This window comes from Arachis hypogaea, chromosome 13, assembly GCF_003086295.3.
Source record: "Arachis hypogaea cultivar Tifrunner chromosome 13, arahy.Tifrunner.gnm2.J5K5, whole genome shotgun sequence".
Classification (NCBI taxonomy): domain Eukaryota; kingdom Viridiplantae; phylum Streptophyta; class Magnoliopsida; order Fabales; family Fabaceae; genus Arachis; species Arachis hypogaea.
Window position 1 is genome coordinate 7,393,327 of NC_092048.1, and position 17,765 is coordinate 7,411,091.

At 29.8% G+C, this 17,765-nt stretch overlaps 3 protein-coding genes across 3 annotated transcripts; 2 read left to right on the plus strand and 1 right to left on the minus strand.

Moving 5' to 3' along the window:
* Positions 1-382: 382 nt before the first annotated feature.
* On the minus strand, positions 383-2,539 carry LOC112736893 (3-ketoacyl-CoA synthase 4). The gene has a single exon (XM_025786559.3). The coding sequence runs from the start codon at positions 2,112-2,114 to the stop codon at positions 579-581; it is 1,536 nt and encodes a 511-aa protein (XP_025642344.1). The 5' UTR covers positions 2,115-2,539; the 3' UTR covers positions 383-578.
* A 4,158-nt stretch (positions 2,540-6,697) lies between these two features.
* LOC114924946 (uncharacterized) lies at positions 6,698-7,471 on the plus strand. The gene has a single exon (XM_029291165.1). The coding sequence runs from the start codon at positions 6,698-6,700 to the stop codon at positions 7,469-7,471; it is 774 nt and encodes a 257-aa protein (XP_029146998.1).
* Positions 7,472-10,541: 3,070 nt separating this feature from the next.
* Positions 10,542-11,138, plus strand: LOC140177417 (secreted RxLR effector protein 161-like). The gene has a single exon (XM_072210515.1). It carries the CDS (start codon positions 10,542-10,544, stop codon positions 11,136-11,138), a length of 597 nt encoding a protein of 198 aa, XP_072066616.1.
* Positions 11,139-17,765: the final 6,627 nt, after the last annotated feature.

Here is a 17,765-nt window from a genome sequence, read left to right on the forward strand (position 1 = left end):
ATTCTAAAAAAAATAAAATACTAAAATGTTAAAATAATAAAAAAAAAAAGGGTGGAAAGAGAAAGAAAGGGAGGAATGGTTTGCAAAGGCTGGCCATGTGCTGTTGCATTCAGTATCTAGAGACTAGAATGCATCTATGATCTATCTGAGTAAAATTTGTTACTTTCTTAGTTACTATCACTTGCACTTTTGACAATGCTTAGCTTAATTGGAAAAAAGAGATTTTGATGCCACCCTCTATGAATTGGCAGTACTGTTCATGTGGAAAATCTTTTTCCTTGTTATTTGCAAAATGTACAGCTTTTATGTACTAAAAGTATCCCTTTTTAGAAACCAAGTCCCACAAATGTTGTAACCAACATGTAAAAATAAAACACTACTCTTTAACATAAGAACCATAAATATTAATTTAAGGATTAAGTAACTAAAACAGAAGCAAGAGAATAATTAAAAATAACAACAAAAATAGGCTTCTAAAGTGATAATTGAACAGCTGAGACATTGTCTATTATCTCCTTGAATAGGATTTGATTATTGGCTTATGCTATGTGTACCAGAGAGGGTAGCAGAAATTAAAGCTATGTAACAACCTGAACTGGATACCTATGAATGCAATCTTCCCAAGGAGACTTAGGTGAAGCCTTGACATGCCTAAGTGCCTGCCACACTGCACTGTTACACTTAAATCCACTTCCAAATGCAATCTGCCACACCCTATTCCCCTTCCTCATTCTTCCCTTGGCTTCAGTGTATGCCAGCTCATACCAAATAGAGCTTGAAGAAGTGTTCCCAAATCTGTGAAGTGTCATTCTAGAAGCCTCAACATGCATAGGAAGAAGCTGAAGATTCTTCTCAAGCTCATCAATCACAGCTCTACCACCAGCATGAATGCAGAAATGATCAAATGCAAGCTTGAAATCAGGTATATAAGGCTTCACTTTTGCATTCAGAAGCTTCTTAACAACCAAAGTAGCAAAGAACAGAAGCTGTTCACTTATTGGAAGAACAAGAGGCCCCAAAGTTGTGATGTTAGTCTTCAAAGCCCCACCAGCAATAGCCATAAGATCCTTTGAGAGAGAAACACCAGTTTTGCCATCATCGTCTTGTTCTTGATACACACACCTGAAAGCTTTATCATCAGCACCCTTATGAGTCCTCACAACATGAACAAGCTTGTACTTTGCTCTTCTCTTATCAGAGCCTTTGTTGGACAACAAAACAGCAGAACCACCAACACGGAACAAACAATTTGGGATCAGCATAGATTTCTTGTTCCCAAAGTACCAATTCTGAGTAATGTTCTCAGTGCTAACAACAACAGCATAAGTGTTCCTATGAACTTGAAGCATGTCCTTAGCAAGATCAATGGCTATAACTCCTGCACTACAACCCATACCACCCAAATTGAAGCTTCTAATGTTACCCCTAAGCTTGTACTTGTTCACAATCATTGCAGAAAGTGAAGGAGTTGGGTTAAACAAACTGCAATTCACAACAAGAACACCAATATCCTTAGGCTTAATCTTTGTATTAGCAAAGAGATTATCCAAAGCACCAAACATAACATTCTCAGCTTCTTCTCTTGCAGCAGCCATGGAAGGAGTTGGAGGGATATGATGCATGGCTTCGGGTACATAAGTCTCCTCACCAAGACCAGAACGTTCTAGAATCTTCCTCTGGAAATCAAGAGAATCGTCAGAGAAATCACCGGTGAGCTTAGAATGTTCCATGAACTGAGTGAACTTGACGCTGAGATTCGAAGGTGGCTTGTAACACGAATAATCAACGAGGTAAACGGATCTTGGCCTTGTCATGATGTAAACGGTGGATCCAAAAACGAGGATCGCGGAGCAGATTATGACGCTGACGAGATTGTACTGAAGGTGGAGCCATAAGTGGTGAAGGTCGTTAGGGTTCATCTGAGATGCTTGGATTATAATGATTGACATGAGAGGAATCAAGCAGAGGGTTAAGAGGTGAGTGATTAGGTAGTGGTATCCAAGTTTCACGTATTTGAGATTCACGCTCTGGAGAAAATCCGGTAGAATCCGAGTTTGGTGGATCTGAACGTCTCCGCCGCCGCCGCCGGTGGTGGTGGTGCCATCGGAATTCATCGTGGGCGGTTTGGGATTCTGAAAAAGATTGAAAATTTGATGAGAAATGAAGGTGGGTATGTAAAGATGGATCTGGATTTGGGAGTCAGCAGTGAATATAAAAAAAGGTTAGATTTTTAATTTTGAATTTGTGGGGTGGAGAAAGAAAAAGAGAAGTTGTAGAAGGAGTTAATGAATGAATGAAAGAATGGTGGGTGGTGGAGGGAGAGAGGAGAAGGTTGAATGGGAGTGAGGGAGGGACACAAGACAGAAAGAAATATGAATGAAATATGTGTATTCAGCAGCTTGACTTTGTATCTGACAACAAAGCAGAAACTGGAGAGGGAGGCTGCTGAGCTGTGTAAGCTGTTTGTATTTCTGTTTACAATTTGTCAATTGGGATTTCTTAATGCCACCACCACTACCTCCTTCCTTCCTTTGTTTTTTTTTTTTTTTATAAGAAATATTACATGTATTATTTATATATTTTTTGTACAGACTTATATCCAATTATATTTACAAAAAATTAATAGTTAAAAATTATTAAATAATAATTTAATTAAATATGTTAAATGATTTAATGGTTCTTAACTAAAAATTTAATATAAAAATAATTATATATAAATTTTTATTTTTTATTTTTAGTAATAAACATGATTAATAAAGATCGAAAAAATAAAAAAAATTATTTTTTATATCATAACAAATAATGTTAATATTATTTTTCATTTTTAAATAAGGTCATGCTTCTTCATTAGTTAATTTGGGGTCTTTAATCATATTTATTATTAAATTTGTAACTTTATGGTAAGACATTTTATTACTTTAATTTAAAATTATTAAATTATTGTTTTTTTTATTTTATCTATTTCTTCACTTTGTTCAATTTATTTTTATAAAATAGAATAAAAAATGAAAAGAGTACTCGAAAATGTCACTTTAAATTCAAATGGTATATGACATTCTTAGAAAATAAGTGTTTGAAGTATTATGTAATTTAATTGATTTAATTTAAATATCAAATTTTAAAATTTTTTGTTTTGATTACATTCAAGTAAATCAAGTAGTTTGTAAAATTAACTAATTTAAGAGAGAGGAATTTAATTTGTAGATGAAAAATATTAAATGGTTATTAGAATTTATTATTTTTAGTCATTAGTTAGTTATTAATATTTAGAAGTATCGAGGATAAAATATGTTATTGAATTATTAGACTAAAAAAATTATATTAAATAAATTAAGTTAATGATTAAATGATGATAAAAAATAATAAATTTTCATAGCTAGTAGGATTACTCTTTGTAAATTCCACCCATTTGGGTGTTATTAATTAGCAACCCTTCGTTAAATAGTTTAAAATAAATATTTTGAAAATTTTAAATTCCTCTAAGTAAATGGAAAAACAGTGGGAATTAATTTTCTTATCTAATAATTTGTTCATATTTCTCCTTCTCTCTCATTAACTTTTAAGTTTTAATCATCTATATTTTTTTTCTATTGTTGGTTAAAAGAAAATTAATTCCTAACAAAAGCGTTTTATAAAAAAAAAAGAAAAAAGTTAATTAGTTCCTAATCTTTTATCATAAACATATTCATCCATTCAATTTGGTCTTAAATAATTTTCATTTACATTTATACAATTATTTTACCATAATTTATGTATAACATTTTATTAACAAATCTAAATGGGTTAAGATGACTTGTTTAATATCACTAATTGAAAAATAAAAGAAAGATACAATTGTTTGATAATTATAAAAAAAATTCAGTCTGGAATATAAAGTAAATTATTCCACAAATTATAGTTAATTAATATATGAATTTTGTTAATTTGTGTTCTAAAAATATAAATTAAGTATATTATAAAAAAATATTTTATAAAAATTATTTTTTTTTACATTTTTAATATATTAAAATATTAAAAAAATTATTATTATATTTTTAAAATATATCTTAATATGAATTTAATATGAATTACTGTATGCATAATATAAAATTTAAACTCTTGATATTTCTTTAAGTAAATGAGTGAATTAATCACTCGATCTACCCAAATTAAATGTGTCGTAATTAAATCCTGAATATATTATTGAAGCTGGATGTGTCCTAAATGATATTAGTAACAGTAATCTACCAGTCAAATAATTAAATAGTGATGAAATTGAGCCAATTGGAGTTGGTATGAACAACGGTTAAGGTAGGGCAGCAAAGTTGACCGTTGACCATGGCATTCACATTCAACAATGGTGACACGTTAGAAACGGGGGATGATGATATTGATAACGAATTGGTGATGGCCTTATTTATTTGTGTTTTGAGTTTTGACCACAGAAATGATGTCTGAACATAAATAATCACACGAACTTATTAATTAGCATCTGATGAATGCAAATCATTATTCTTGCAGGTCCCATTCAATACCATATTCTACTTCCCATCCCCACAACTTTAATAAGTGCTTTCCTTTTCCATTCATTCATTCATTTCCTGCACATTACACAGTAAATTTCTGTTACTCTTTATTTTTTGCCTTTTGTTAACATGTTTCCGTTTTCTTTCTCTATATTTAATTATTTAATAGATGTTTGTTCTAGAAAAGAGGCAAAGTGTTAAAAGACTCTTTTTAAACAAAATACATTGTGAACAAGTGTTTTAAAAATTCTTTAAAAATATATTACCAATAAAAATATATTTTTTAAAAGAATTTTTGAGGTATTCAATGTATTAAAATGTAAAATTTTAAATTCTAAAATAATTTATGTTTTAATTTTTAATATTATCCATTTTAAGATTTTATAAAGAACAATTGAAAATAGTAAAAATTGGATTTTGTTGTTCAATTATACTATATGTATAAAAAAAATTAATTATCAATTAACTATTTATATAAATATATGTTAAAATATAAAACATATATTAAAAATATGAAAAATAAGTATATATTGTCTAATTTAATAGTCAAATTTTTGTACATATATAATATTTTTAATTATTATTTTTCAATATTTTCTAATAAATATTTTTTAAATAATAATCTTAATTAATGTCTTTAAAGCATATGTTAACATCTCTTTACTTTAATCACAGAACACACGTGTTTCAATGATGCCGATTGCTTAGCATGAACAACTTTCACACATTAATTGTTTATGGTACCACCATCACAATTTCAGTTCTTTTTTCTTAATCTATTGTATAAACTCTCCTATCAATAATTTACCCAGTTAGAGATTGGAACTTGCATTACACTGCCATTCATTGGAGAAAGGACTAACAACCTCAGGGAAAGGAATAGCAGCAAGTACCAAGATACCTTAACCATGCATGAAACCAATGAATTGAAGTTTAGCATGCCATATATATATATATTACTCCATATATAGCATAGGCAGGTGCACATGCCATCACATTGATACATACATAAAAAACATGACCCTGTTTTTTTTTTTCTTCTACCAGAAAAAATGCTTATTCTGAATTTTTTAAAATAGATAAAATAAATATATTATTTACCAATGTATGTATTTTTGGAAAAAAAATTGTACTATATTTTTTATTTAATGTTAAAATAATATATATTGATATCGAAAAATTAATAGTAAAATATATCTATAATTGTTAACGAAAATTTTGGTAAAATCATAATTTAATGATTAAAAAATTATTGAAGGGTATTTTAGAAAAAATTATTTAATTATTAAATTTTTTAAAAAATATTTTGGTAAAAATACAATTTAATTAATACAAAATAATTTATTAAAGGATATTTTAGTAAGCAAAATTTAATAACAAAAATATAAAATTTTTGTTAAAGGGTATTTTTGTAAAAAATAATTTATTTTTTATTTTTTCTTGAAAAATAATATAATTAATATTAATTAACACACAAAATTTAAAATAAATTAAAGAGGAGGTTTTTTAAAAGTTATAAGGGAAGAGAATATATATTTTATAAATAGAGAAAATGAGAATGTTATTTTAGCATTTCTTGTTACGTGAGCTAATGAGTCATGTATAATAGTTAGCAAACTAATTAGCTAGGAGTTGCGTATATAGGCAGATTCTGTTAGTGAGTGATTAGGGAATAAGTTTGTTAGAGTGCTGACTACTAAATAGTTAGTTATGCAGCTCATTAAGTTGCTGCTATTTATTAGCTAGGAAAGGTAAATTAAACTTGATTTTTTGTGCAATCAAAAAATGAATTAAAGAGTGATAGAGTTGTGACAAAACACACTCTTCTCTGTTTTCAAACTTCGTGGAGTTCTTCCCTTCATCTCCCTTGAACTCACCATTTCAACATGGTGCGGTGAGCGTGGAAGGGAAATGATGATAAAAGGTTGAGGAGCTTCGAAAGAAGTCTGCAGTACATTTCTTCATTCTTTGTCTTCTTCTTACAAAATCAATTTTCTTTCATTCTTCTCATCTGATTCTTTTCCTCTTCCCTTAAACTCAATTGATAGAGACTGATGAGATCTGCGTTGTCATGCACCAATCCAGCACTGGCAAATATTTTCGATCAGCGAGATTGAGGGAAGAAGTTCTGAATCTGCATCAACAAGATTCATTGATTTGATTCTAAAATTAGGGTTTGTGAACAAGAAGCGATGGAACATGAAGGTATTCCATCGGTTCCTTTAGTAGACATTCATGCACTTGCTGCGTTGGTGAATCAGATCAACATGATGAACCAATCAGGCACGAGCAAAGGTCAATCAAATCCAGCATTGGATCCGGTGAGTCCTTATTTCTTGCATCCTGGAGAAAATCCAGGATCAACCATAGTTACTGTTACGTATACTTTGGTAGGGAGTAATTTTCAACAATGGAAAAGAGACATGTGGAGAGCATTGAAGTCCAAGAACAAGCTAAAATTTATAGATGGATCGATTCAAAGACCACCAGAGGACGATCCATTGTTTGAAGCATGGGACCGTTGCAACACATACATTGCTTCTTGGATCAATCACTCTCTAAGCCCTGAAATTGCTCAAAGCGTCATGTGGATTAATTCAGCCGAAGAATTATGGAAGGAATTGAAGCATAGGTACAGTCATGGTGACGTGTATAGAATAGCAGAATTGGAAGAAGAATTATTTGCAACCAAGCAAGGAGATGCATCAGTAACTACCTACTATACTAAGCTGAAATCGATTTGGGAGGAATTGAAAAATTTATGTCCAATTCCAAACTGTTCAAGATGTGTTGAGAAGTGCAATTGTGAGGTGAACATAATGAAAGGTTACAAGGAAGAATCTAGAACAGTTAGGTTTTTGAGAGGTCTTAACGATCAATTTTCAACTGTGAGATCTCAGATTATGCTGATGGAATCGTTACCTACGGTGGATGTAGCATTTGCATCCTTGTTGCAACAAGAATGACAGCTGAACCTGAATGAAGTAATAGAAGAAAAGGCATTGTTAATCAATTCAAGAAACAAAAAATAGTAGCACAAACACAATAGGAAGAGGCAGAAGCAGAGGGGGAAGAGGCTATGGCAGCAATGCAAAGATTGGAAGAGGCTCTAAACAATGTTCTTATTGTGGCAAGAATGGTCACTTGGCAGACACATGCTACAAAAAGCATGGTTTCCCCCCTCATTTCAAGAACAATGGAGCCATTATCAACAACATGGTTGCTGAAGATGATAATGAAGTAAGCAATCAATCTCAAAAGGAAGAATTTGGCAAATCTGAGCCATATTTCACCTTAGAACAAAAGGAGGCTTTGCTTGCTCTTCTGAACCAACAAGATGCAGACCCAAACCATAGCATAAATCAACTTGTCACCACAACTCTACCGTCAAACCAAGGTATCTCTTATATAATGTCACTTTCTACTTTCAGTCCTAAATCTTGGGTCATTGACTCAGGAGCAACTAATCACGTATCATATGCCAAATCATTTCAAAACCTATACCAAATCAAACCCGTACTAGTCAGCATGCCTGATGGCACAAATACATTAGTCAATACTGCAAGAACAGTTGTGTTTTCTGATCAATTTTATTTGCTACATGTCTTTTATATTCCAAATTTTAAATTCAATTTGATCTCTATCTCCAAATTGACAGCCGATTTAAAATGAAAATTGATTTTTGATGAAAATGAATGTGAAATCCAGGACAAAACTACCAAGAGAACAATTGGTGTAGCTGAATAAAGGAGAGGGCTTTATGCTTTTGAGAACCTCACACCCATTCAAGCTACATCACAAGTTGCATCTGCATCACTTGCATCCACACTGTCAGCACAATCTACACATTTAAAGCACTCTGAACTATGACATCATAGATTAGGACATTTACCTAATGATAGGATTGTTGTTATGAAAAAGGAATACAAAGACTTAAAGTTTTCAATTCATAATAAGTCTTGTGATTGTTGTCATTATGCAAAACAAAAACGGTTGCCTTTTATGTCAAGGATCACTAAGAGCATGAACAACTTTGATATTGTACACATTGACATTGGTGTCCTTTCAATACCATCTCTGTTTCAGGTTTCAAATATTTCTTGACTATTGTGGATGATAAAAGTAGATTCATTTGGTTGTATTTTATGAAATTAAAGAGTGAAACTAGTGAATTAGTCAAGAATTTTGTTAAAATGATTGAAACTCAATTCAGAGTAACAATTAAAAAGATTCGAACTGATAATGGAAATGAATTCAAACTGAACGATTTTTATGCATCTTAAGGTATCATTCACTAAACTTCATGTGTTGAAACTCCCCAACAAAATGACATTGTAGAAAGAAAGCATCAACACATTTTGGAAGTCACAAGAGCTTTGATGTTCCATTCTAACATGCCGAAGAAATTTTGAAATTTTGCAGTAGGACAATCAGTTCACATTATTAATAGAATTCCTAGTGTGCTATTGCAAAATCATTCTCCTTATAAAATTTTGAAAGAAAAACAGCCTGATATATCTTACCTCAAAGTCTTTGGATGTCTAAGATTTGCTTCAACAAATTCAGCTCATAGATCAAAATTAGATCAAAGGGCTATTAAATGTGTATATTTGGGTGTCAAAGAAGGTGTCAAAGGACACGTTCTATATGACTTGAAAAGTAGAAATATTTTAATATCAAGGAATGTATCATTTTATGAACATGTATTTCCTTTTTCATTGCAAAATTCAGTTGATAATAACATTGCTATTAATTCTACACCCATTACTACATTAAATAATCTAGCATTTGATGATCCATTTTAGCATTAATTCTCATGCATCACCATCAGTCAATCATTTAAATGAAGAACATCAACATGAGTATTATATCTGACATCATGCCTGCATCTTTACAGTCAAGTGATTTACCACATGTTAGCATGTCATCTAATTCACCTCAAGAAATTAGAAAGTCTACAAGAAATAGAAAGTCCCCTACATATCTAGAGGATTATCATTGCATGCCAACCGTGTCATACACCAATTGTTCCTCGAATTCAACTCTTAATTCACATGATTCTCATCTATTTTTCTTGGAAAATTTTAAAAATATGTTACATGAGCAAACAACAAATTTCTTTGATCAGTCCACAATTATTTTATTTTTTGAGTCAGAGTCACCTTCACCCTTCCTTCCAATTAATGCATCTTCAATTCTATCCACCACACATACTTCTCAACTCAAACACAAAGAGCCAAAATGCTATACCGAGGCCGTTTGTGATCCTAGTTGGCAGGAGGCTATCAATGCTGAATTAACTTCTCTAAGGAAAAATAGGACTTGGACACTTACCAAGGTTCCTGATGGGAAGAAAGTTGTAGGGTGTAAATGGGTGTTTTGGTTGAAACTAAAGCCTGATGGTTCAATTGATCGCCACAAGGCTAAGCTGGTTGCTCAAGGATTCACTCAAACAGCAGGGGTGGACTATTTTGAAACATATAGTCCTGTGGTGAAAATGAATACCTTTCGAATCCTCATGTCTATTAATGCAGTTAGAGGCTGGTTTGTCAACCAATTAGATGTTAACACAGCTTTTTTGCATGGTGATTTAGTTGAAGAAGTGCATATGCGCCCTCCCTAAGGTCTCCAACTATCTTCACCAGATTTGGTTTGCAAATTGGACTGTTCTCTTTACGGCTTGAAACAAGCCAGCAGACAATGGAACACGAAATTGTGCACCACACTACTTCAAGCTGGATATTCTCAATCACGACATGACTATAGTTTTTTCACAAAATCAAACAAGGGCAAATTCACAGTCATTTTGGTGTATGTAGATGATTTAATACTGGCTAGAGATGATATGTGTGAAATACGATTCATCAAGCAACATCTACATGATCTCTTCAAGATCAAGGACATTGGGACCTGCAATTTTTTTTTGGGATTGGAGGTAGTTCGAAGCAAGGGGGAATTGCAATATGTTAAAGGAAGTATTGCATCGATCTACTCCAAGACTACGGGTTATTGAAAACCAAGGCAATCTCAACTCCAATGGACTACACCAGCAAGTTGACAAAGAATACGGGAACTTCGCTTAGCTCAACATCTGAATATAGAAGATTAATTGGAAGATTACTCTATCTAACCAATACAAGGCCAGATATATGTTATGCAGTTGAAAAATTGAGTCAATTTTTAGAGTGTGCTACTGACAAACACTTTGAGGCAGCTATAAGGATACTTAGATATCTTAAGAATGAGCTAGTATTGGGGCTGTTTTTTTCATCTCAGACAGATTTGGAGCCAATCGATTTTTCAGACAGCGACTGGGGTACCTGTTCGGACACAAGAAGATCAGTATCTGGTCATTGCTTATTCATAGGTACATCTATTGTATCCTGGAAAAGCAAAAAATCAAGTACAGTAGCTGTATCATCATGTGAAGCAGAATACAGGGCACTTGCTATGGCCACCAGGGAGGCACAATGGATTACTTACATCTTAGAGGATTTGCAAGTGAAATTGCAGAAGCCAATTGCTATGTATTGTGACAGCCAATCAACCTTGCATATTGCGACAAACCCCATCTTCCACGAGAGAACCAAACATATAGAGATAGATTGTCATGTCGTAAGGGATAAATGGTAAGAACAAGTAATCAAGTTGTTGCCTATTACCACAATTAACCAAACAACTGACATATTAACCAAAGCATTAGCTCCTAACATGTTTCAAAAATCTTGTGGCAAACTCAGAATGATGAATGTCACCGATTCTAGTTTGAAAGGGGGTGTTACGTGAGCTAATGAGTCATGTATAATAGTTAGCAAACTAATTAGTTAGGAGTTGCGTATATAGGCAGATTCTGTTAGTGAGTTATTAGAGAATAAATTTGTTAGAATGCTGACTAGATAGTTAATTATGCAGCTCATTAAGTTGCTGCTATTTATTAACTAGAAAAGATAAATTGAACTTGATTTTTTGTGCAATCAGAAAATGAATTAAAGAGTGACAGAGTTATGACAAAATACACTCTTCTCTGTTTTCAAACTTCGTGGAGTTCTTCCCTTCATCTCTCTTGAACTCACCATTTTAACATCTCTCAAGAAAAAAAAAATTTTTTTCTCATAAAATTATTAGAATATCAGTATACTTAGTATACTTAAAATTCTTTCATATACATTCATAAATAAAATATTTATTTTATTTATTAAAAAACCCTGCTTATATTATTCTTATAGAGAGAAATTAATTAAATATTAAATTCACATGGCATTCCCACGCGGAAAACGTGCAGCATTCTTATTCTATCTACTACTACAATTAGGTTATGACAAATATATTTACTATCCTTAACAGAATAACAGTTAACATTATTAGTAGATCATCAATTCATCCACACGTATCATCTTCGTAGTGTCTTTGCCTAATCAAATAGACCAAATTAAGTCTCCCTTTCCATCATTTTTTTTTTCTTTCTTGATATGTTTTAGATTTCCTGTAATGTGAACGAGCTGTATGATGCTACTTTTCATTGAGAATCATGCCAAATAATTAGAAAGGAGAATTTTTGTACTTGAATTTTATTGGCCACAGAAAAAAAAAATAAAAAGAGAAAAAGGCAGGTACAAGAAATAAAGAGAGGGAAGAGAAGAGGCCGGGGAATATAAAAAGCGAATAAAGATATATCATGACAGAATAAATTGAAGAGAAACTGTCACCGTTAGTAATTTTTAATATTTTTACTATTATTTGATCATTATAAATATTAAATTATTTTTAATAAATAAATTTTATTAAATTATATGTATAAATTATAAAAAATATAAATATAAATTGTATTAATTTATGTATACAAAATTTAATATATATGTAAATTATATATTTTTTTATGTATAAAATTCAGATAAATATAAATATAAATTATTACTGACAAAAAATAAAATGTTAATAATTGAGTGAAAAAGAAATCAAAAGAGAGGGGGGGGGAGGGTGATATAATAAAGGAGAAATGATAAGACCAGAAACTTAATTGCCCAAATCGATATATATTTTATATAAAATTAAAAAATAAATTAAATATGTAAAATATACATTATAAAATTATTTAATTTAATATTTTTTGAAATAGATTAATATATTTAATATCGTAATATTTACATTTTTGTAATTTAAAATCGGTATTCTAGCTAAAATATTATAGAGCTTTCTAGCATAAATCCAAATTAAAATTATGAAATGAAACTGGATCTGTCTGTATTCCAAAGTGAAAAACGAAGGAGGAATAAAACAAAAGGGGTGATTAATAAAAGTGGAACGGGAAGCATCTCTTTATTTAGTGGCTGTGGTGATTTGATTTGATGCCTTATACTATTGTTTTTTAATTTTCATCTTCTTTTATTTCTCTTTAAAATCTAAGGATGAATTATACTAACTCCAACAGACACCCAAAAGAAAAAAAAAAATACTAACTCAGTTTTGTTTTTTAAATATTATATACAGTAGCACAGAGCAGTTAAAAGTACATTTTTTTGTAAATTAAATTTCAGCTAAATGATTAATAACACAGATTTTAAACCCTTATTAACATATATTATTGAGTTATGATACGTGTACACTAAAATCAGCCATTAAAATTAACCACTAGTATAAAATACATGTTGAAATACAAATACACATTGAAAATAAATTAAACCATATATATATTTATACACAAATATATTAGTAGTTGATTTTAGTGACTAATTTTAGTGTACAAATAGTATTTTTGTATATTATTATACCTAACGATTTTTTACTCAAACATAACAAGAAAAAAGAAAATACACTCTCCAAGAACAAATAATCAACCAACTTAATGGGAATATTAGTATTATTTATCATAAAATATAAGAAATGTCAATATTCAATTTGCAGAATTTGAGTCCAACGCAACATTACTTAATATTCAAAAAGAGGTTGTATAAAGTTTCGTAAATTAAGATCAACTATCTATAACTCAAACAACATAATTTTTTTTATTATTCAGAGATTTTGAATTTGAGTCTCATTTTTAATTTTAAAAAAAAAAATTCATAAATTAAAAAATTTTATGTATAATACTATTACCAAAACCGACTATAAAAGAAGAAAAAAGAAAAGAAATTCAAGTATAGTCAATAAAATATATATTTATTCATTCTCCTAAAATTTAGTAGACCATCCTCAAATATTAGAACAGACAAAAGTGATATGTGTATAGAGTTTTTTTTTTTTTTTTTGGTCATACAACTCATATTCACTCTACTTAAAGGATTTTTAATCAATGGTTTGCATTGACATTTGATTCCGAAAATATAATTTATGATGTTTACATATTTTCGTTAGTCTCGAAATCTCACCCCGTGTATGAAAGGTTCTTTTTATTTGGTTAATACCTTAATAATAAATTAGGGTACATATGTATGCTACTAGTAGAAGGAATTTTTTTTTGAAATAAATTAAAAATTTTATTTATTTTCTAAAACAAATAGTTTTATTTTTAATTTTAGGAATATATATTCTTTTTGAGTTTGAAGTAAGTTCGCTCACTGTAACGACAAATTTCATTAATTATAAAAAGTTCATCCAAAAAAATAGTGAATTTTATGAAGTTTATAGATGCAAGCAGCGAATTTTTTCTTCTGGTGCATAATATATATCCGGATGCACCGATTACTCTTTTTTCACATTAATATTCACCTTTTTTTTTTTTTATACTTTTCATTATTATATTTTCTATAATGCTCTGGCTCCACGATCTTTACGGGTCCCTCGCCTCTCATGCCCTATCCTCGTGATCGCACTTGAGAGAGGTCGCCATCCTCTGGCTGATGCAACTCCGGTAGGAGGTGGAAAATCAACCGGCAAATTATCGGGTAGATGACCAACCATGGCGTCAACCTGATCCCCTTGACCAAGCAATATAATATGTAACTACCGGAAGTACCATCGTAGATATTGCTGGAATTACAGAGATAAAATGCATACTAATAGAATATAATCCAGTCAAATATCCCACATCTCATATCAGCCTTAGGGACGTGCATGGCCCGGTCCGACCCGAAGACCCGGTCCGGTCTCGAACATTTTAGGGACTAATTTTATGTGATTTCATTGGGTCTATGGCCGGATATGAGTTTCAAAAGTAGACCCGGTCATTATTTTGGGTTGGATCCGGACCATAGCCCGGGTCACCCGAAATCGGCCCGGTGGCCCGGTCATCATACACAATTAATATTTTGTGTTATTAGTGATGGATGATGGCTATTATTATGTGAAATTTAAGTATTGTAAATCTTAATATTTTGTGTTATTAGTCATTATATATAAGACTATAAATTAATGTTTTATGTTTAAAATGCATAAGACTTTAGACTAATGCATAATCTTGTGTTATTTGTATTGATTTAAATATTTGGTGTTATTAGGCAATATTAGTATTGATTATGGTTATACTTTAATTTTAGAGAAGAATTAGTTCTTATTATATTTTTCTAAGTGAATTTTACTATGTCAAATAATGGTTGGAGTCTTGAAAATTTGGATATTTTTACATGCCAATTTACAAGAAAGTATCAAGGTAATATAATGTTAACGGCCCGATTTTCACCCGGTTTTTACCCGGTATAATCGTGGTCCGAAAGTGTATAGATTTTATCGGTTCGAGTCAGGTTCAAGTCTAACAAATAGGTCCGGTATATATTTTGGGTTGGGTCTAGGTCACATCAAACCCGGTTTCACCCGACCCATGCACACCCCTAATCAGCCTCCCAAATAATGGGGGAACCACTCTTCCTTATCGGCCCTACCATCGTGCTCATGTACCTGTGTGATGTTTAAGGACAAAGCTTATTTCGGACAATGGGGGCATGGCCCCAAAAGATTTTATAAAAGAATGAGTAGTATTAACATAAAGGAACAAATGTAGTTTTATTAGTTTAAGTCTCACACTTTCACATTAAATTTTTTGGATTAACTCTCATTTTCTACATTTATTCAATCATTTTTAATTTTAAACATTAACATTTTGGATTTGGATTTCAATGGACTTTCACAAATTAAAGGATTTATTGATTTATTCATATATATTAAAATCTCATTTTCATTATCAACAAAATTTTACAATTTTAATGTTAGAATTAGTTGTAGTAAAATTAGTTCCTTTTATCTATATACTTATTTATTTTACAATAACATCTTGAACTTGGACTTGAATGAATTTTTATAAATTAAAAGTCTTATTGACTTATTTATACTAATTAAAATCTTATTCTTATTATCAACTAGGTTTTACAATTTTAATGTTAGAATTAGTTGTAATAAAATTAATTTCTTTATCTATATAGTTATTTGTTTTACAATTTAATTTTTAAATTTTTAAAATATTTTATAATATTTATCTATATAATTATTTATTTTCATATTAATAATAAACTTAAAAATAATTATATTTATAACTTTTATTTTAATATAAATATTATTATATAATTTTTATGTTAAAATTTTTTGTCCTTCAATTTTTTTTTAGGAACCGTCACTGATATATCTAATGGCTTGATAGAAATGTGTTGCAAACGGTCAAACTTCATCACACACTTCATCTGATGCCACTCTACGATTGTAATATTATTAATAAAAAAATATAAAGAAAGAAAGGTGAATCTTAATGTGAATAAAGAGTATCCGAATATATATTATGCGTCAGAAAAAGTTATAGTATGTAGTGGGTAAACTTGCTTCAAATTCTAACAGAAAAATGTATTCTAAAAATTAAAGATAAAATTATTTGTTTTGAGAAATAAATAAATTTTTTAATTTATTTTAGAAAATTTTCTCTGGTAGAAGCCTTGCGGTGCGTGTATGGACTATGGAGTGTACGAATGTCCCAAACAACAATTAAAAAATACTGACCCAATAGAAGTTGATCAATACAAGTAAAAAAAATGTAGCTATTTTGGAAACATTATATAATATTTTCGTTTGGGTCAATACCTAGGATCATAGGCTGGACCAGATCCGGGGATCATTGGACAATAGTTGAAAGGATCCAATACCAAGACCAAAAATGGAAGAGGATCCAATACATAATAATAACACTCCGAAGTCCGAACAACAAAATGTCTCATATGAATATGACAAAAAAAATATAATAAATGTCTCTTATGAATTAGGCCTACAATATTCTATGGATAAAAAATTCAAGATAAATGATACACGCTGTGTTTGACAAACACGTTAAAGAGGAGAGAAATCCGTTTGAACTTCTTCTTGAAAGTTTCACTAATGTTTGGCATTTTTTTTTTCTCAACGGCAGAATTGATTCTGTCCCTGAAAGCACGTTCAGGGCGTTCAGGAGAAGCTAAAATTTGTAGCTTAGAAAATTAGATAAAAAATTTATTTTTTTACTAACTCTACCCTTTATTTTCTTCTATAAAAATAATACCAGTAACTATTACCTTCATAGTAGTTCTTTGTAGTTCTTCCTACTTTTTCATAGTTTTTCGTTTCAATTTTTTTTCATCAAAATCGTTCAGATTTCTTTCAATTACTAACAAATTGAATATTTTAATTTTTTTATTATTTTTAGTACTCATTTTTATATTTTAATTTTTATATTTTTTATTGTATTTTTTATTTTTTTATTATATTTTTTATTTATATGATAATATTTTTATATTATTTGTGTAATATTCTGATTTCTCATGTTATGTTTTTATATAAGTTTTTTTTATCATTTACTATATTATTTTTTATATGTATATTTTTTATGAAATCTTTTTTTATTTTTGTTTGACTTTGTTCATATGATTTTTTATTTACTTTATTGTAGTTCTTTTATTTATATGACAAATGTTGTTGACTTTTTTTTTTTTTTCATAGTGCTATGATTTTTTTAGATATTTTATTAATTTTTATGATATTTTTATTATTTTTTTCATATGAATTCTTTTTTTTCTATCCTTTAGTGTATTGTATTTATGTGTATGAAATTTTTTTATTTTTTTATTTGATTTTATTCATATGAATTTTATTTATTTTTTATTATATTTTTTTTGTTCATATGATATATGTGGTTGATTTTATGAAATTTTTATTATTTTTTATTTGTATATTTTTTTATTCTTTGATGTATTCTAATTTTATTTTGTATTAATTTTTTTTATTTTTTATTCTGATTTTGTAAAATTTGTAATTGTAATTATTATATACTATGTTTATTATAAAAAATTTGTATATATAAATTATGATCCTATA

Bases quoted from the DNA above. Each gene is read 5' to 3' on its own strand.
- LOC112736893 (XM_025786559.3), bottom strand. From the start codon at position 2,114: ATGAATTCCGATGGCACCACCACCACCGGCGGCGGCGGCGGAGACGTT.
- LOC114924946 (XM_029291165.1), top strand. From the start codon at position 6,698: ATGGAACATGAAGGTATTCCATCGGTTCCTTTAGTAGACATTCATGCA.
- LOC140177417 (XM_072210515.1), top strand. From the start codon at position 10,542: ATGGACTACACCAGCAAGTTGACAAAGAATACGGGAACTTCGCTTAGC.